We start from the raw sequence: 21,156 nt of genomic DNA, 5'->3' as shown, positions 1-21,156 counted from the left end.
GTTAAGCATCTGACTTTAGTTCAGGTCATGATCTCACAGTTCATGAGTTTGAGCCCCATTTTGGGCTCTGCGCTGCCAGTGCAGAGCCCGCTTGGGATCCTCTGTCTTCTTCTCTCTGCCCCTCCCCTGCCTGCATGTGCACGTGCTGTCTCTCTTTCAAAAATAAAATAAACATTAAAAAAAAAATCACAGTGTTAGTTGGTTCTACTTCTACTTACTGGTCATAAAACTGCTTGAGACCAAGAGCTGTTGTTCTGTGTCCTGGAGTAATTGTTGACCTGTTTGATCGTGACAGTGTATTTTTGACTATTCTTCACTTGGTTCCCTTGCCTGTAAGTTGAATTAAAGATATCTCTGAGTTAAGTATAATTTTTTGTTTTAATTCCTCTGAAGTGATTTTTGTCAGTAGTAATCATACCTGCATGCCTCTGTTGTTATTGAAGTATTGCCCCGGAGGAGAGCTGTTTGACTACATAATTTCCCAGGATCGCCTATCCGAGGAGGAGACCCGAGTTGTCTTCCGTCAGATAGTATCTGCAGTTGCTTATGTGCACAGCCAGGGTTATGCTCACAGAGACCTCAAACCGGTAAGTGACTATCACAGATGCTCACCTGAGAGTTCAACATCATTTACCAGTTTTTACTAGTGTTCTGCAGGTTCTTTCTGTTTAGGGTCTATCTTGGCTTTGCTTCTTTTTTTGTTCCACTGATAATGTATCACTTTTCTTTCTTTTCTTTTGACTGCCGGTAGGCTTTTTTGGATCTACCTAATTGTTGATATTCTGTATGTTTGTCAGTTGTGGGTGACATTATGAATGTCTTTGTAATCAACTGGGGAATATAAACTTCAGGATTTTATCTCTAGGAAAGAAGAGTTTTGAGTATTTTCTTTGAGAATATTGTCATTGAGTATTTTCCCTTTAATACTCTTTTCCTGACCTCATCTTCCTTTAATTTTAATTCCATTACATCTCAGAAAGGAATAGTTCAATGGAATGAACATTCTCTAATTTTCAAGGACAGAATAAAAATGCAAATACTTTTAAGGCTGCAGGCTCTGACTAATATGGATGGTAGTGAACATGGGTTTTATGTTACTTGGTATTAGGGCCAGGAGTCTAGAATTGGTTGACAAAACATGGCAATGTTACTTTCCTTTTGCCTCTGTTTATACACAGCCCTCTGATTTGAGCTCATTCTTTTGGTTTGGTACACGTTGTGTTTGCTTGTAGTTGAATCTCAGGGTAACACAGAGGGGATGGTTTATGCTGAAGTGTCTCAAGGGGAAGCAGAATAGTTCTCGCCATTCCTCCTCTTTCCCTTTCCTTACTTCTTGTCATTTCATTCTTTTTTAGTGATTTTCATTCTGTTGTTCCCAGGCTGCTTGGTATAAACGATCTTAAATCTTATCTATTGGTTTTGCTGCTGCCTGGACTGCATCACACAGAGCCTCCAGCAGCAGGGCCTGCAGGCAGAGAATGTAACTGTGACAGAGGGCTTTAGAAGAGTGGAAAGTGCTTATTTTATGGAAGCAGAGGTCTGCGTTACATTTACTGAATTTGGAAAAGTGTAAAATATTTGTAACTTTGTTAGTGAAAAGCTAGATAGCTCTGTTGTCATCAGCCAGCTCCATTTGCATCATCCTCCAGCTTCTGTTGAATATCTAAGATGTCAGGCCTGTCTTATTGCCAACGTGTGGTGCAAAGCTCAAGATGTCTGTAACCTTATTGGCCAAACTCCAGGAACACCTTTATTCATCAAAGAAGAAACAATAGGGGCGCCTGGGTGGCTTGGTCGGTTAAGTGTCCGACTTCGGTTCAGGTCATGATCTCACGGTCCGTGAGTTCCGTGAGTTCGAGCCCCGCGTTGGGCTCTGTGCTGACAGCTCAGAGCCTGGAGCCTGTTTTGGATTCTGTGTCTCGCTCTCTCTCTGCTCCTCCCCTGTTCATGCTCTGTCTCTCTCTGTCTCAAAAATAAATAAACGTTAAAAAAAAAAAAGAAAGTAACTGCTTTCTAAAAAAAAAAAAAAAAAAAAAAAAAAAGAAACAATAGAATGGGAAGGCCAAATAGATGATCCCCAGTCATCCAGACTCTCAAGTTCATTAACTGTACAAGCAAAAATCAAAAGTGCAGCAATATATGCTGCTTCAGAAGTATTCATAACTGTTGAGGTAAAGGGGAAGAGAGGAAAAAAAATCTCTGAAATTCCAACCAAAATACATTGTGTTTGTATCTTTTTATTTTTGTACTTTTTATAATGTTTGCTTTTGTCCTGAATATATATATATTGTATAAAGTATTTCCCCCCCCAAAAGATGTCACTCCTTGAATAAAGTCCCACAGAATACTCAAGTTTACTTTCTATTTTTAAAAACTTACTATGGGAAATACTCCGGAAATAAATGTCTTATATGTGGAAAAAATAAATCTTGTTCATTTAGAAACTGTTTTTAGAAATGGCTAGAGGTAGGATGTGATATAAGGAAGTCAATATACAGTTATGAAAATATCTTTGTTTCCCCAGGAAAATTTGTTGTTTGATGAATATCATAAATTAAAACTGATTGACTTTGGTCTCTGTGCAAAACCCAAGGTAAGTACAGAAATAAAAATGTATTTATTTCCTTTGTAAATGTACCTTTTTAGGGTATTATCTTGCAGTGGCTTCCACTTAGCCTTTGTTGAGCGTGGTTGCAACCATTGAGAAGAATGTTAAATTGCATCCCCTTTAGAAGTTCTCTAGATGATTTGAATAGGTAGCCAAGATTGAGAACCACTGCTCTAGGTCCAGGGTTGGCCCTGCTGAAGCCCCCATGGATGTGCTGTGAGAGAATTTGCAGTGCTGAGGTGACATGAGGTCATTACAACATGAATTCTAAATTGATTCTATGTTTGCAGTTTGAGTATGTTGCCACTAGGTGAAGCTTTTGTTCATTTAGATAGGAGTTTTGGGAATTTAGTGCAAATCTATTCTTTGTTATCCAAATGGTTCTATAACTAATGGTTACGTTTTGAGAGGCAATCCTCTTTCCTTATAAAAGAAGAAGGAAAAAGTCCATATGCACTATTAAATGTATATGGGTATATATTTCCTTAATTTGTACCCCACAGTTAAGTACTGGTGTTCTCCAGCGTACCTTCTCTTTGAGGTGACTTTGAACTTTCCAGCTGCGCTGTCTGCAGAGCTCCTGTGTGACTGCCTGTTGGAGGCTTCCTCCTGAGTTCTCTAATGATGGTACTCACAGTCTCTAAAATGAGCTGTCTACACTCATTAGGAATGTTGAAATTGCAGACCTGTCTTAGCCCTTTGTAGTCCCATGATTATTTCCTGCCCCAATCAGAATTAGCTAAATGCAAAGGGAAGCAGATTTTGCCCCTTCAGCTGAATGTCTGATTCTTTCTGATTTTCCTCTCCTTCCCTTGGCTCTTCAGAGATTGTCAGTGGAGCCTTGTGTCTGGGAGCCAAATGCTCTATGGCATTTTTTTGATCGGCAGTCGTATAAAGATAAAACATACTTTGAGCAGATAAACTGGTTTAAGTCATGTTCTCCACAGGAGGCAGTGGAGAAGGTTTGTGACAGACTCCATTAGCTTTTATTTATGGCTGCCACAGATTCGACACACACAGACACCATCTGAGAAAGCAGCCTTGGCTGGGAGAGGATTGCCTCTGCTTTCTGCTGAGAAGTTCACTTCTGGGCACGTTGTTGCAGTTGTAAATGAAATTTCGCAGTTTCACAAGTCATTTGCCAGTTGTAGGACTACACAAATGTTGGGTAGTCGTATCATGTTCATTATGTCTTGATGTTTCTGTGCGAGAGCAGAGGATGTCGAGCAGATTCTCATTTTCACAGATCTGGAAGTTCAGGTGTTTTTTATTTGTGTTACGACTGGGTCTAGAAAACAGACTCCTAAGGCACTGTTCTATGTAGCAGATTCCTCTCTTCCCTCTAAGGAAAGAGAAACTTTTCTGTATCTGTAAAGATTTGATATTGGAGATAGAGTCCAGGAAAGAAATAGTCCTTTTTCTTGGAGTACTTTGGAGTGGGCAGACATGGGTGCTTGGATGTTTGTTAAGCTGATTATTTTGTGAATGGATGTCTAGGAGAGTATGAACCTGACTTGATTGAGCTAAGGGGAAGAAGATTTTGTTCATGTCAGGTTGTAGTGGTATTGGAAATCCGGAGAAGAGTAAACTACACGTGTTTGCATGCATATAGCATAGTATGGGGTTGGCTGCACAGAGTCTCTCATTCTTTGAGATAATTCTTCATCTAGTTTCTCTCTGCTTGTGCCAAAAGAATGTTTATCAAGGTTTCAATTTCTTCAGGGCCGTAATTAAGGAGTATTTCATTTTTTCTTGTTGGCAGGGTAACAAGGATTACCATCTTCAGACATGTTGTGGGAGTCTTGCTTATGCAGCACCTGAATTAATACAAGGCAAATCATACCTGGGATCGGAGGTAATTATTCATTGATTAATTCAATATGTAATCAATATACATTTATTGGTGACCTGTAGTGAGTCAGACATTGTGCACTGGGGATATTACAATAAGGTAAGAAATAATCTTGTTAATCAAAGAGTTCAGTTTATTCAGAGAGTAAGACTTAAAGTAACACATGAAATGAATAACTTGCAATAAATATAATAATATATATTATACTTATGAAGCAAAGGTATATTTCTGGTATCCTTGTTTTGGTTACTTTCATGTTAAAACAATACGTAGTTTAGACTGGTTAGCCCAGCCAGGTAGAGCACAAGGCCAGGGTTGCAGCCTCAGTTTTCAGAGATGCTTCCTGGTTAGCTCTGAGAAAACTTGGACTTTGTTCATAGCCAGATAGTTATCTGAGGCCAGCAGTCCTTTGCAGGAGGCCCAGGCTCAGAAGGCCTGGGCACTGCCTGTTTTACTTACCATTAGCTACTGCGAGCCCGTCAGTCCTTTCCATTCTGTGGAGTACGAATACTGCTAATATTAGTATTATAAGACAAAGTTGAGTTATCAAAAGCTCAGGAAATGCTGGATTGAATAATTTTTTTAGTTTAGGACATCTCTAGATCTTTAATATGTTCTCATCCAATGTGATCCTCTGGGAGGGGAGCATCATAGATAGCAGCTGGCCTTGATTTTACTTGCCTACAGAGTCCATTTTTTATGTGCTGCATCTTTTGGAACTAGTGTTATGTTGGAGAAACCTTGACATATGCCCATTTACTTAATTGTAACAAGAGAAGATGGGAACTGACTTCTTTTGGTGATTTTTGATGTGGATATAATCTCAAACTTACAGAACAGTTGCAAATATGGAATGAGGAACTTCTGTATACATTTAGTCCTATTCACAGTTGTTGGCATTTTTTTTCATTCTGTTTGCTTTTTCATTCTCCTTCTATGTTTGTATATATGCATATTCTTAACCAATTAAGAATAATTTTTAGACATTATTCCCCTTTATCATTAAATACTATGTATATATTTCCTAAAAGCAAGGGCTTTCTCTTTTATACCTACACTATAGTTATCAAAATCGGGGATTTAATATTGATACAACTTATTTAATTCATAATTCATAGTCACGTGCTGTTAATTGTACCACTAGTGTCCTTAGCTATATTTTCCCTCCAGTCCAGGATTCAGTTCAGGATCACGTATTGCTCCTTTGGCCTGCTTTTTCATTTTATTAAAAAAAATTTTTTTTGAATGTTTATTATTTTTGAAGAAGAGAGAGAGACAGAGTGTGAGCAGGGGAGGAACAGAGAGAAAGGGAGACACAAAATCCAAAGCACGCTCCAGGCTCCGAGCTGTCAGCACAGAGCCTGACACGGGGCTCAAACTCACAAACCATGAGATCATGACCTGACATGTCCGACCTGACAAGTTGGACGCTTAGCTGCCTGAGCCACCCAGGCACCCCATCCTTTGGTCTTCTTTAATCTGGAAGAGTTCCTTATCCTTTATCTTACTTGACCTTGACATTTATGAGGAATCCACTTATTTTGTAGAAAGTATCTCAATTTGAATTTATCTGATGCTTATGATTAGATTTAGCTTATGCCTTTTTGGCAGAAATACCACAGAGGTGATATTGTGGCCTTCTCAGTGCATCATAGGAAAAGGAACAAACTTTTACTGAGCATTTATTATAGTCCTGGAATCATGCTAGATCCTTTTCTTGTTCAGTTGTGGTATAAATACATATTACATAAAATTTACCATCTTAATTTTAACTATCTTAACCATTTTTAAGTGTACAGTTCAATAGTGTTAGGCACATTTAGGGGCACCTGGGTGGCTCAGTCGGTTAAGTGCCTGACTTCGGCTCAGGTCATGATCTCATGGTTGGTGAGTTTGAGTGACACATCAGGCTTTGTGCTGGCAGCTCAGAGCCCAGAATGTGCTTCGGGTTCTGTGTCTTCCTCTCTCTGTCTGCCCCTCCCCTGCTGATGCTCTGTCTCCCTCTCTTTCTCAAAAATAAATAAATAAAAAAAAAGAAATAGTGATAGACACCTTTATATTGTGCAAGCAATCTCCAGAGCTCTTTTCATTTTGCAAAATGCAACTCTATACCCATTAAATAATTATTCTATTCTTCCTTCCTCCCACCACTGGCAGCTACCCTTCTACGTTCTGTCTATATGAATTTGACTACTCTAGGTACCTTATATCGTGGAGTCCTACAATATTTGTCTTTTCGTGACTGGCTTATTTCACTTCACACAGTATCCTCAAGACTCATACATGTTGTAGCATGTGTCAGAATTGTTTTCCTTTTTTTTTTTTTCAAACATTTGTTTATTTTGGGAGAGGACGTGCGTGTGCACAGGGGAGGGGCAGTGAGAGAGGGAGAGAGAGTCTCAAGCAGGTTCCGTGCTGTCAGTGCAGAGGCTGACATGGGGCTTGAACCCACAAACTGTGAGATCATGACCTGTGCCGAAATCAAGAGTCAGATGCTTAACTGGCGGAGCCATCCAGGCGTCCCAATGCTAGATGCTTTTTATAATTTTCATTTAAATGAAATCCAAAAATCCTTTGGAGTGAATACTGTCATTCATTTCATTAAGGTAAGAAGTTGAAGAAACTGAGGCTCAGAAATTAAGTGCCTTTGCAAGGTCACAGACCTGGTAAACAACAGGTCAAGATTTGAACTGAGGGAGGCTTTACTGCATACCTGTACATTCTCTTTCTCTCTCTCTTCTAAATTATATGGTAATTTTTTTAAATAGGCTCCACACCCAATGTGGTGCTTAAACCCACGACCCTGAGATCAAGAGTCACATGCTCTACCAACTGAGCCAGCCAGGCACCCCAATAATTTTTAATAGAATTTTAAAAGCATTTTTAACCGCTTTTATTTTAATTTTTTAAAGGTTTATTTATTTTGAGAGAGAGAAAGAGAAAGAAGGAGGGGCAGAGAGAGAGAGAGAGAGAGACAGAGAATCCCAAGCAGGCTCCATGCTGTCAGCACAGACTCCCCCTACACTGACTTGATCTCATGGTCTCATGAGATCATGACCTGAGCTGAAACCAAGAGTTGGATGCTTAGCCAGCAGAGCCACCCAGGTGCTCCTTTCCTTATCTTTTTGTTTAACCTCAGATATAACCTCTCTGTTGACCTCTTCTTGTGGCATTTGATGAGGCCATGCTAGCCCAGTATTTCCTGTGCAGCCTCTTTGCTTTGAATTGAACACCCTGGTCAGGGGTGCCATACTATCCAGGCTGAATTTATAGATCAATTATTTGACATCTCTGAGTCGTAAATAGTTAATTTCTGACCTCCTGCAACTGGGAAGAAAAAAACGAGGTGTTTGCCTGAAAGTAGATCATTCACTTGGGGCATCTTAATAATTTGATGTGACTCGGTAGACAGGACCAGGCATTAGATTTGGGTTACTAAGTATAGGTATTACTTAGATGTGATGCCGCTTGAGTTATTTTAACTCTTGTTTCTCTCCTCTGCCTACCCCTCCTGCCTTAAAAAAAAAATGCTGCTCTTTTTACCTCTTAAAATTTTCCTAAGTCTCAAGTGATAGTGGGAGCTGTGATTTCTCCTCAGTCAGCAGCCGTGTCATTATTGACTAAGGCCAAATACCGCTTGAATTAGTAGTTCGTGCTTAGGACTCACGGGACACATGGATATCTTATACAAAGGTTAAGCTCCTTTCTGGGATTTTGAGATTTGTAGGGGTGTTTGTGCTGGCAGGCTAATTTCTAGCTTCTATATTTGAGAAGTCAATCGTTGAACTTTATTAAGTTTTCTTTACGTAGAGAGGAATTTACAGCACAGCTTAGTTACATTTATAGATTATCAGTAGTAAATTTTAAGGCTTGTTTTGACATCCTCATGCATGTTTATATAACCCTCAACAGCACTACAGAATTGTCTTTCAGAATCAGAGACCTGGCCTCATCTCCTTTCTTTCTTTTTTTTTTTTTTTTTAATTTTTTTTTTAACATTTATTCACTTTTGAGAGAGAGAGACAGAGGGTGAGCAGGGGAGGTTACAGAGAGAGAGACACAGAATCTGAAGCAGACTCCAGGCTCTGAGCTGTCAGCACAGAGCCCGACGTGGGGCTTGAACCCATGAACTGCAGATTCATGACCTGAGCCCAATCAGATGCTCAACCAACTGAGCCACCCAGGTGCCCCCTCATCTCCTTTCTTATCATACCCAATCCAGCCCAGCCAACTGGGAATTATTTTCTATTGAACATTACAGTCCAACACTGGAAGAGAGTGCACTGAACTAAAAGTCGGGAGACCTACCTGGGTAGCCTGCCATTGACTGGGTGACTTTGAACAAGCCTTCCTTTCTGGGCTTTAGGTTCCTTGTCTGTAGAATGAGCAGGTTGAATTGGATGATCTCTGCACCATTTTTCAGCTCTGTGAAGATTCTGTTAAGTGTACTGTCGCTTAATATGTCTGTAATATGTTCTCAATTTTTAAAAAATTATTTCTTTCTCCCACTCAGGCAGATGTTTGGAGTATGGGCATACTCTTATATGTACTTATGTGTGGCTTTCTACCATTCGATGATGATAATGTCATGGCTTTGTACAAGAAGATTACGGTGAGTGTTACAAGGCATGCGTAGAATTTCACTGTAACAGTTCTGTTAACTATTTGCTTCTATTTATAAGGCAAAAACAGGCAGAAGTAATGTATGCTGTTAGAAGTCAAGATGGTGGTTACACTTTGGAGGAGGGGAGTGACTGGAAGAGGGGTATGGAGGGGGATTCTGTTCTTTCTTGATCTGGATGTTGGTTATGTGTGTGTATTCAATTTTTGAAAACTTGCCATGGTGGACCCTCAATACATATACTGTTCTGTATGTATATTATACTTCTGTAGTAAAATGCTTAACAGAACAAAAACAAATGGGAACACAAACATGGAAGATGATTTTTCTGGTAACAGTTTTTACTTTGTATCCTGAAATGATACCTTAGTAAGTTACTGTGTTAAATCACATTTTTCTGTTGGGTTCTGATAAAATAAGAAACTGCTTCTTTTTGAAGGTAACATTTGGCTTTAAGGTTTAATAAAACCATAGTTAAGAGTGCTGTAGGCTTTGTTAAAATCATATATATCAGAGACAGAAAGATTTGTGGTTGTGGGGCTTGGGGATGGAGTGGCAGTGGGGAGTAACCCTTAATGAACACAGGGTTTATTTTGGGGGTGATGAGAACATCCTGGAATTATATGGTGGTAATGATTGCACAACTTTATGAATATAAAAACTAAAAATCACTGAATTGTACACTTTTAAAGGGTGAATTTTATGTTTGTGACTTAAATTCAATTTAAAAACCCCTCAAAACCATATATACCAAGGAAACAGTAAAATTCATTTTAAAGATTTAACATTCAAAGCAAGCTAACACAAGATATGTAAAGAGGAAGAAAGAACACCATTTTGTATCCCTGGCAAACCAGGATCAGACCAACAGGGCAACTTCTCTGTGTGTGACTTGAATTCAGTTCTGTTGAACAAATATTTCCTGAAGGTTTTCTTTGTATAAGATACTGGAAGGCATGAACAAGAATCTGTGAAACTTGATCGTTGTCCACCAGGGCCTGATTTCTTGTTGGAGACAGATACAAGGCTATCTAAAAAGGACAAAGGGTCAGGGATGCCGTATTATTACAGAGATATAAATGAATGTAATACAGGAATGGGTGAGGGGTTTGGGAGAACATGTTAGAGGAAGTGAGGTTTGAGCAAGGCTTTCATAAGGGGTAGAAGTGCTTCAGAAAGGGATGTGGGAGAGAGCATGTTTGGTAGAGTAGACAGTATGAGCAAAGACAGAGGATAGGAGAAGCATGGGGGAAGATGGTCGGATATTTTATGTGGCTGGACCACTGGGTCTCTAGCACCCTTTAGGTAGGGAGACTACCTAAATCAGCTCGCATTTTGGGGACACGGTACACTGAATTGAAAGTGGTAATCCCAGTTGGCTCATTGCTTGCCCTATAGAACAAGTTTAAAGGCACTGAGTTCAATCTTCAATTTTTAAATTTACTTGACTTAATAGTTGTTTCCTATATCCCCTTCTCCCAGAAAAACCTTTAAAATCTATGCCAAAATTAGAAATCGAATTGTAGTAGTTTCAACTCCTCGAAGGCTAGGAGTTCTAATTCTGCAGAGTCAAACGGAAGTTAGGTCGACATAGCTGTTACCACTGCTTTGGGGAACTGTGTGTATATGCTTCTTCTTGGGAAGAAGAGATGGATGAGGCAGGAGGCTGGAGGCCAGCTTCCTGGGGCTGGCTGGGGTAGCCAAGACAGCCTGTATTTCCTCCCATCCCCTCTCAAGAAGCCTCCCCTAAGCTTCGCAGGGTAGCAGTTGTTGCTTTGGCTGAACTTGCTCACTGTGGCCGCAATTCTGACTACACAGAGCCACACCCTACTGTGTCAACAGCAGGATACGGGAGAGAGCAGCGTTAGGATCGCTTCGTAGCCTCAGCTTGCTTTAACAGAAGTAGAGTGGGAAGGAGGCTGGTCTTTGGGCAGCTCAGCAACAATTTTCCAGTTACGCTTTTTTAGAAAAATATTAGGTTGGCCTCTTCAATTATTCACTCTTTTTGCTACTCTTTTCTGTAAAGCAGAGCTATGTTTCTCGCTCTGAAAATAATTTTAGTATTATAAGCTACTAGTATATTTTACTACACTCTTTTTTTGGGCATTCCATGTCAGAAATAAGCTGACAGACAAATTTCTCCAAAGATGAACTGGAATTGGATCTGTTAGGTGGTGTAGCATGAAATCTTACACCTTTTAGAATTCTAGAAAGTGTGGGGACACATAATCATAGAATTGCACTGTTGGAAAGGATCTTATAAATCATGTTTTCTCACCTCTGCTTTTTGTTTCATATTTAAATCTTGACTAAAACATCTGCCTTAGCTTTGTCCATGTAATTTCTCTCAGGGTGGGGGAAGCCTTAGATACTGGATGTAGAACGGTGGTTCACAACACTGGCTGCACATTAGCCTCACTTGGCTGCTTTAAAATATATTGGGTCCAGCCCTCAGAGCAATGAAATCAGAATCTCATTGGTATTACTAAAATCCAGGATCTCTGCTTTCTGTCTGTGGCCAGAATTTGGCAAGTTACTTTGCCTTTCTGAGCCTTAGTTTCTTCCCCTATAAAATGGGTAGAATGATAGTTTTTACGGTATAGGGTTGTTAGGGTTAAATGAGTTAAGCCATGCACAGTATTTAGAGTAGTGCTAAGTAAATGTATTTTTTTTAATTTATTTATTTTTGAGAGAGAGCATAAGCAGGGGAGGGGCAGAGAAAGATGGAGACACAGAATCTGAAGCAGGCTCCAGGCTCTGAGCTGTCAGCCCAGAGCCTGACGCAGGGCTCAAACCCATGAAACCGTGAGATCATGACCTGAGCCAGAGTCAGATGCCCAACCAACTAAGCCACCCAGGAGCCCCCCAAAATTATATTTATTTATTTATGTATTTATGTATGTATGTATGTATTTTTAATGTTTATTTATTTTTGAGAGAGTGAGAGCATGAGCAGGGGAGGGGCAGAGAGAGAGGGAGACACAGAATCAGAAGCAGGCTCCAGGCTCTGAGCTGTCAGCCCAGAGCCCGATGTGGGGCTCTAACCACAAACTATGAGATCGTGACCTGAGCCGAAGTCAGACGCTCAACCAACTGAGCAACCCAGGTGCCCCCAAAATTATTTTTAAATTAACAGAGTCAAATTTACTTTTTGTGTATGTGTACAGGTCTACAAATTTTAACATGTATCTAGATTCATTTAACCACCACCACAGTCATGACACATGTTTAGACTAGTCCATAGTCTTTTGAAGGTATAGGTAACATGATTTGCTGATAGATAGGATGGGAGAAATAACCTGAGCGATTAGAAAGTTGGAGCTTCCATGAACTGAGATGGGGAAGACTCTTGGTAGAGCAGGTACAATCAAGAGCTCAGTTTTGGACACAAAAAAATGTGCCCAATTTGTCTAATTTCTCAAAGTTATTGGTATAAAGTTATTTACCTGTGACAGAGTATCAGAATTTTATGTACTTTTTCTGCTTATATTCATATAAGGAATTATGTATTTTATCTCTTTATGCTATTCCCTTTCCAGTTTTTTTCCCACAGATGGGAGCATACAACAAACACTGCTCTGCATCTTGTTTTCCTCCCTTCCCAGTGGGTCTTGGAAATCATACCCCTTCAGAACAGCTCAGAATAGAATCGAGGTATATACATGTACCTTAATTGTTTTAACCAGTCCTAGGTTAATGGACATTTAAGTAATTTCCAAGTAGTCATTTTTTGTACATTGTGAATAGATCTGTAAGAAAATTCCCTGAAGAGTTTCTGGGTTAAAGGGTATGTGAATTAGTAATTTTGATAGATATTTCTAAATTGCTTCCTGATGAAGTTCTATCAGTTTTAGCAATAGCATGAAAATGTATGTTTCTCTATATCCACATCAATAAAGTGTACCTTTTTTTTTTTTAAGTTTCTTTATTTTGAGAGAGAGCAAGAGTGAGTGCATGCACAAGTGGGGGAGGGGCAGAGAGAGAGGGAGAGAGAGAATACCAAGTAGGCTCTGTGCTGTCAGCTCAGATCCCAACATGGGGCTCAGTCTCACAACTGTGATGTCATGACCTGAGCCAAAATCAAGAGTTGGATGCTTAATCAACTGAGCCACCCAGGTGTCACTGAGGCTAATTTTTAACAGTAATGTGCATAAGTCTGTATTTCAAATAGTCTTGGTAATTTCAGGGTTTGAGACAACTTGTTAGATTTGTTTAGGTCTTTTTTTTTTTTTTTACTTTGTGTTTTGGCTGGTGGGCTCACACTAACCATTGAGGTGTAAACTCTGGTAATATTCACTTGTGCTTATATTCCTAGTCTTTAATCTGTGGGTTTTTGTTTTTTTTTTATAAGAATCTTTATAAGCCATTTGGCTATTTTGTGAGGATTTAGTTTAAATTAAGTACTATGATCTGTAATTAATTTAACTGGGCTCAGGTAAAGCACAGTACTTTGCAGTATATGGAGAGTGGTGCAAGATGGAGCCACTCTCTGTCTGATGTCACTCTCAGTCAAGGAAGAATTACCATATATTATAGGTTATATAGGACTAGTGAAGGTGCCAGTGCCAAATGATATAGCAAATATTAATAAAGAGTAATTTTTGTTTTTAGATAGAACATGAATATAAATAGAAGTCCTAATACACTCTTTCCACATCTTACTGTATCTTTTTTGTATGTAAATTTTTAAATTTTCATTGCTTCCAAATAGTATTTTGTCTTGACTTTTTTCCATACCATTATTTATTTAGTTATTTTTATTGAATTATAATTGGTGTACAATATTATTAGTTTCAGGTGTACAACATGATTTGACCTTTGTATACATTGCAAAGTGATCACATCAATAATTCTAGTTATCATTCATGACATACAAGTTAATACAATATTATTGCCTGTATTGCCCATTTTGTACATTACATGTACTTACATTACATGTACATTACATGACTTATTTTAAAACTGGGAGTTTGTACTTCTTGATCTCCTTCACCCATTTTGCACTCTCCCTCAAGCAGCTCTCCCCTCAGGCAACCATCCATCTATTCACTGTATCGATGAGTTGGGGTTTTGTTTTGTTCTGTTTGTTTTGTTTTTTAGATTTAAGTAAAATCATACAATGTCTTTCTCTGACTCATTTCATTTAATGTAAAAACCTCAAGGTCAATGCTGTCACAAACGGCCAGATTTCATGCTTTTTTATTGCTGAGCAGTATTCCATTGCATGTGCATGCACACAGACACACACACACACACACACACACACACACACACACACACACACTCTTTATTCATCTGTTGATGGGCACTTAGGTTGTTTCCATATCCCTGCTATTTGCTAATTGCAAATAATGCTGCAGTGAACATAAGGGTACATATATCTTTTCCAATTAGTTTTGTTTTTGTTTTCTTTGGGTAGATACCCAGAAGGGGAATTATTGGATCATGTAGTAGTTCTGTTTTTCAAGTTTTGAGGAGCCTCCGTATTGTTTTCTATGGTGGTTGCACCAGTTTATATTCCCACCAACGCTGCACTTTTTTCTACATCCTTACCAAAACTTGTAATTTCTTGCCTTTTAGGTAATAGCTATGTTGACAGATGTAAGGTGATATTTCATTATGGTGCATGTGTACTTGAGACAGATGTGTATTTTGCTGTTGTCGGATAGAATGTTCTATATATGTCTGTTAGGTATATTCAAATGTACCTGACAACAAATGTCTGTTGTTCAGATCTACAGTTTCCTTATTGAATATCTGTCTTTATGATCCACACAGTGATGAGATTTGGGGTATTAAAATCCACTACTATTGTATTTCTGTCCATTTATCCCTTCATGTCCGTTAGTATTTGCTTTATAAATTTAGGTGCTTCTGTTTTAGATGCACAAATAGTTCAGTTGTTATATCCTTTTGTTGGGATTGACCTCTTTACGTAGTGTATCTTCTTACATTCCTTCTGGGGTGCACATGCCCCACCTTTGAAGACCACCATTCAGGGAGAATGGATGGTTGACTCTATATATTCTTTTTTTTTTTTTTTTTTTTAAGTTTAAGAGAGGGGGGAGGGGCAGAGAGACAGGGAGAGACAGAAAATCCTAAGCAGGTTCTGCACTGTCCATGCGGAGCCTGATGCGGGGCTTGAACTCAGGAACCATGAGATCATGACCTGAGCTGAAATCAAGAGTTGGATGCTTAATCGACTAAGCCACCCAGACATCCCGACCCTATATATTCTTTAGTAGACCCTCAATTGATGTAATCTCTCTCAGCCAAGTTATTGAGTGTGTCAGTAAATTAGGGATTATCGTCCCTGGAAATTTCCTGAAGTTATGGCTATGCTAAGGGCAAAAGTGACTGTCAGTATAACCAGGGCTAGGATTGACATTCTTTGGTGAACATGGAGTCTTCTAAGGATACTTGGCTTCATGATAATGACTGTTTGGGAATTTCAGTAAGACATTATGCCATAAAGGATCACTACAATGATTTTATCCAGGAAAAGGTTTGAATTCTCACCTTGGCTGTACAAAGTCTTAATAAAGATATCTGACTTTGAAAAGTCTAATTTCTATATACTCCGTAGATAATACACCTAGTAAAACAAAATGAGGTACTGTATGGATTTGCCAACTATAAACTTTAATTTTAGAATAATTATATCTCTTCTTTATAGTGATGAGTATACAGGCTGTAATCTTTGATTTGCAATGTTAAAACGATGTAATCCACATGTAAGGACACTACTTGGCAGGAGGGCATGCATTCAGCTCTTCCAAGTAATATCCAGCCATTAGGGGCAAGTTAAACAGAAGAGGTAGGTGGGCCAAGGATTGAGGGGGGGATATATTGTTGTCTTATCCTATTAGAAAATACTGGTTGATCTGTCAGGAAATTTTTCCTACGGACCCTGACTCAAGTAAGTAGCATGATGCAAAATCCTTACAGATATGTGAATAGCTGGGAATCTGTGTTGCAGCTTAACTTATTCCTTTCTAGGGTGCTAAAGGCAAGGAAAGGTTGGTTGAAACTTCAATCAGTCTTCTTGGCCAGGTGATATAAAGTAGAGGATGGCAAACTATGCTACAAGCCAAGTCTGGCCCACCACCTGTTTGTTTAAATAAAATTTTTATTGGAACATAGCCATACCTGTCTGTTTATGTGTCATCTGTGGCTGCTTTTGCACAACAGTGGTGGAGTTGAGTAGTTGTGACAGAGATTGTATGGCTCACAAAACCAAAAATATTTACTATCTGTCCCTTTTCAGAAAAAGTTTGCTGACTCCTGGCTTAGTTGTAGTGACCTGTAGCAGAATGATCTTTCCCAGAGCCTGCCTGGTCTTTTCCTAGAAAATTGGTCTGAAATGCCCAGGCTTGTAGCTTATCAAGAGCTGACATTTAGTTAGTTCTTTTTATAGTGAGACATTTAGTTGATTGTTTTTATAGTGAAAAACAAAGCATATATGGTAAAATGCTAAAACAGTACTAAGAAGTATATAGTTAAACCCCAAAACATCCTGCTCACCTAGCCCTCTGTTTTCTTCCACAGAGACAACTAGTTAGAGATTTCTTCTATACGTTTATAAGAATTATTTGTACTTATGCAAATCTTTATATATCTGTATATATCCTTTGGGATTATATAATCTGCACAGTGTATGCATCTTGCCCCCTCCTCCTCTTTAATTTTAATACTTTGAAGATTGTTTCATATTGGTACTTAGCAGCATGTGTAGGTTTTCATTGTTTGTTTAATGGCTGCATAGTATTTATTGTGAAATTTCCTTTATTCTAAGTTTGTGGACGTCATTTAAAAAGTTTTTTAATTACACAAGTAGTGTGTGAAAACATTCTCCGTATAAAGAACTAACACATCACTGGTAACTGAAGTTCTCTTGGCCTCTCACATAGGTAATTACAGTTAACACTTTGGTTCTTCCAGATGTTTTATTTCTATTTGTAGTCATTTATATTTTTTTCTTAATGTAAATTGTATCATACTGATATTATTTTATATCTGTCTTTCTTTACTCAATATTGTATGTGCCATTGTACATATAATATTAACTCATTTTTACAAATAGTTTAACCATTTTCTTGTTGAACATTTTAGGTTATTTTCTAATTTTTTCACTAATATAAGTGATGCTCAGTGAGCATCCCTGTGCATATCTTCTTGCATGTGCATACTGAGTAGTAGAATTGCTGGATCCTAGGGTATGACATTTGAAAACTTAACAGATATTGTCAAATTGTGCTCCAGCCTTTTTTCCCCCACATTACACTTCCACCAGCAGTGGTTGAGAGTAGCTGTTTCCCCGTGCTGTCTTTAACATTATTATTTATAAAAATTTTGGATATTTATAAAACTTTTGGATCTTGGTCAGTTGAATGGGTGAAAATGGCATTTGATTTTTTAAAAATTTATGCCATCTGATGTTTTATTCATGTCTTTAGTAATTAGAGTTTGAACAGAGTTCCCATATATTCCTCACCCAGTTTTCCTATTATTAACATCTTACATTACTATGGTACTTTGTTACAACTAAGGAACCAATGGTGGAATATGACTATTCACTAAACTGTTCACATTATTTCTGTTTCACTAGTTTTTCCCTATGTCCTTTTTCTGTTCTAGGATTCTTTCAGAATATCATATTATATTTAGTTATCATATCTTCTTAGCCCTCTCTGATCTGTGATAGTTTCTAGGGATCTTTATTTTTAAATAAATAACGACTTACTTATTTTAAAACAAGTAATTTGTTGTCCTAAGACTTCTTACTCAATAGTCCATCACTTTCCTATTGATTTGAAAGGATAGTTTTATTATATATTGAATTTCTACATTTACTATTTTTCATGGTTTTTAATTTTCTGTCTATTTTTGTCTGATACATAATTATTTTAGTTGCTGTATCTTTATAATACCATTTCTTTAATGTCTCGTAGAATTAGCCTTTCCTTATTCTATTTTTCCTTGGTGTACTGTTTGTGCCACTTTGCATGTTTCTTAAACATCTCTAATCCAAATTGTCGATTAAAAACCTGAATAGAATAAGTGTTTTGAGAATTGGGTTTTGGTCTGTATAAGGTACACTTAACCTAGGTTTTGTGGTCTTATCCACAACGATAAACTGACTATTAATGCCTTACTGAAATTGAACTTTATTACGATGTTCCTCATTTACCAACTTAACTGTAAACTTGGCTTTTTTTTTTTTAAACCTGTCTGGACCTAAGTTTCCATACTGTTTATTTGCCTTTGCTTGCTGCTCTTTCAAGTTCACATTTATGTGGCAGCCATGGCATCGGTACCCTTGATTATTAATATATTATTTCACTGCTACAAGGTGAATGCATCAACACGTAATAATCTTCAGTGTTCTTTACATTTATTTATTTGTTTGTTTATTTTAATCCTTTGGGAGGGTAATTTGATATTTTTGGTAAATCAAATATTTCTTCTGTGGAATAAATATGGTATAAAATGTCTAATTCTTGTTCAGTAGAGATTTAACCTTCCTAATTAATATTATTTACTAATGCTGTATATTCTTTGTTTCCCCTACTCTGAATTTCATCTTTTAGTTTTTCATGTATTTGCAAGTTGAAAATTGATTCAAATTAGGACTTTTATGCATTATTGTGGAATTTAATTTCACACATTATAGATTTTGAAATTTATTGTAATCTTGGCTCAGAACTATTGTTCCGAGGCGCGGTGTAATACAGTCTGCTGGTTGAATCTAATTAAGGTGTCGTATCACTTGCATGCAGTATGTATCTTTGTCTAGAATGTTCTAAAATTCCTCAGTTGGGAATAACACTTCCTTCGGTTCTTGGTCGATAGAAAACCCCAGCAATATTTGATATACTATATGTAACTATTTAAGAAGCAGACTTTGTTTATCTTTTGCATTTTTTGATTATTTTAACCAAGATGCTCAGTTGCAGTTTCTAGCATGATTACCGATAGATTGGGCATTAATCTTATTAATGTCACCTATATTCATTTACCATCACCGTGTTCAAAGACAAGCATGACCATACTCCAGTTTGGGGTACACAAATATTATAGAAGTATAAATAATTTAGTAAATGAAAGTTGAATAGCTTGCAAGTAAAATTGCTTTCTAACAAGTATAATTTATAATTTTAAAGAAAATGAGCACATTATCTTTTTATGAGATTATATTTTACAATTATTGAGTTGACTATATACTGTAATTATGTGTTGGAGAGATGGCCTACCTTTCTTACAACCATGTGAAAACGAGCAATTTCAAGCTGTCTAGAATTCCCAGGATTATCTTGCTTGGCCCACAGGGTTTTTTCCCCCCTCTTTCTTGGTTTCTGTCTCTATTACCCATTTCTTGCTCTCATTTGCAAGGTAATCGTCCCTTAAATAAACAAGAATTCTCTAAAGACTGAGCAGAAACCAGGGTTAAGTTGCACAGCCTGGCTGACAGGGCCTTTTGTGGACATGTTCTTCTCCAGCAGAATTGCTTGTCTCGAGGTCTTTTCTATTTGCTTTTTGCGTATGCTTCCAATATTTAAATAAGGAGCCTTTTCTCCCTGTTTACGTCTAGGCTTCCTTAGACTTTCCAGCACAGTACAATAGAATAAGTATTGTATGTCTCTCCTACTCCCATCTCCACCCCTTTTTACAGTGTTTTCAACTTAGGCACTATTGACATTTTGGACTACATGATTCTTTGCTGCGGGGGCTGTCGTATGCATTGCAAGAAGTTTAGCAGCGTCCCTGCCCTTTACTCACTAGATGCCAGTAGTAACTCCCAAGTCATGACAGTAAGAAATGTCTCCAATTGCTAAGAGAGTAGATCTTAAAAGTTTTCATCATAAGAAAAACACTAAGCAAACAAAACTAGTAACTATGTGTGGTGATGGGTATGAACTAAACTTATTGTGGTAATCATTTCATAATATATACATATATCAAATCATTATGTGGCACACATAAAAAAGTCTCCACACAGTGCTAGATGTCTCCTAGCAGTGGGGAACAAAATCGCGCCAGCTGAGAACCAGTGCCTTATGATATTGAACAAATGCTTGAATTCCCTGGCTGAGACTTAGATTCTTCATCTGTGTTATGTGGTTAATAATCCTTGCTTACTGCACAGGTTAAAATACAATAAAAATGTATTTTAAAGTATCATGTACAAATAAGAGGTTGGGTTAAGCCTGGCAGCAGAACTCGGCTCTGAATTCCGTTTCTGTCATATCCCAGTGCAGAGAATGAAGCTGAGAATGTCAGGTCTTGGTGATGGGTCACAGGCCTCATGACTTCCAGTAGATGGTACTCTGCAGAGCTCTTCTGTCCAAACAGGGAAAGTGGGTGGGTACACTTCAGGAAGTAAAAGGAGCAGCGCTTGACTAGATGATGTATGTGTTCCTTCCCAGGCTGTCTGGTGGCAGCTGCAGTGGGGCAGGGCTCCATTGGGAGGACACGTGGCATTCCTCAGAATGACTCTAGCCTTTCTTATGATACTGAGTATTTAGCACTCTGGCGTGCATGGTTTTTGGCCAGCCTACCCATCTCTGGTCCGTTACTATTTTGGGCATCCCTATCTCCTTCCTATGTATTTCGGGTTCAACAAACATTTATTGTGTCTAATGTGCAAGGCATTGTGTTGAGTGCTTTCACATATTCTCTTTTACTCCTTTTATAATCCTATAGGTGGAATTACTTGTTTCACAGGTAGTAACAACAGTAGTAGTGATGCTAGTATTAGTAGTAGAGGCAGCAGTAGTAGAAACTAACATACATGGAGTTCTTACTGTATGCCTGGCACTGTGCTCAGTGCTTTTCTGTATTAAAGCACTGAATCCTAGCAACATTTTTTTTGTGTGGGCACTATTATTTTGCTTCTTTTTACAGGTGTGGAAACCAAGGCACAGTGAAATTCAAAGGCTCATCCACACGGCTAGTAAGAGGTAGATTTTGGATTCGAATCTAGGCAAATTGTCTCCAGAGCCTATTTTCTTAGGAAACAATGTCAGAGAGATTAAGTAACTTGTACAAGTTCATGGAACTACTATGAAGTAGGCT

At 38.1% G+C, this 21,156-nt stretch overlaps 1 protein-coding gene across 3 annotated transcripts in view; it reads left to right on the top strand.

The window, feature by feature from the left end:
* The window catches only part of MELK (maternal embryonic leucine zipper kinase), a 214,689-nt gene that overhangs the window by 14,673 nt on the left and 178,860 nt on the right, over positions 1–21,156 (top strand). For all 3 annotated transcript variants that reach the window (XR_008291115.1, XM_027039452.2, XM_015079477.3), the window contains exons 5-8: positions 444–587; positions 2,525–2,593; positions 4,371–4,463; positions 8,974–9,072. Coding sequence is in view for 2 of the 3 variants with exons in the window: in XM_027039452.2 (XP_026895253.2) it covers positions 444–587; positions 2,525–2,593; positions 4,371–4,463; positions 8,974–9,072 (405 nt within the window). In the remaining variant the exon portion in view is untranslated. The remainder of the gene's footprint in view (positions 1–443; positions 588–2,524; positions 2,594–4,370; positions 4,464–8,973; positions 9,073–21,156) is intronic.

This window comes from Acinonyx jubatus, chromosome D4 (genome assembly GCF_027475565.1).
Source record: "Acinonyx jubatus isolate Ajub_Pintada_27869175 chromosome D4, VMU_Ajub_asm_v1.0, whole genome shotgun sequence".
NCBI classification, from domain to species: domain Eukaryota; kingdom Metazoa; phylum Chordata; class Mammalia; order Carnivora; family Felidae; genus Acinonyx; species Acinonyx jubatus.
Note: the sequence above shows the minus strand (reverse complement) of the source record. Positions and strands in the feature narration are given on the sequence as shown.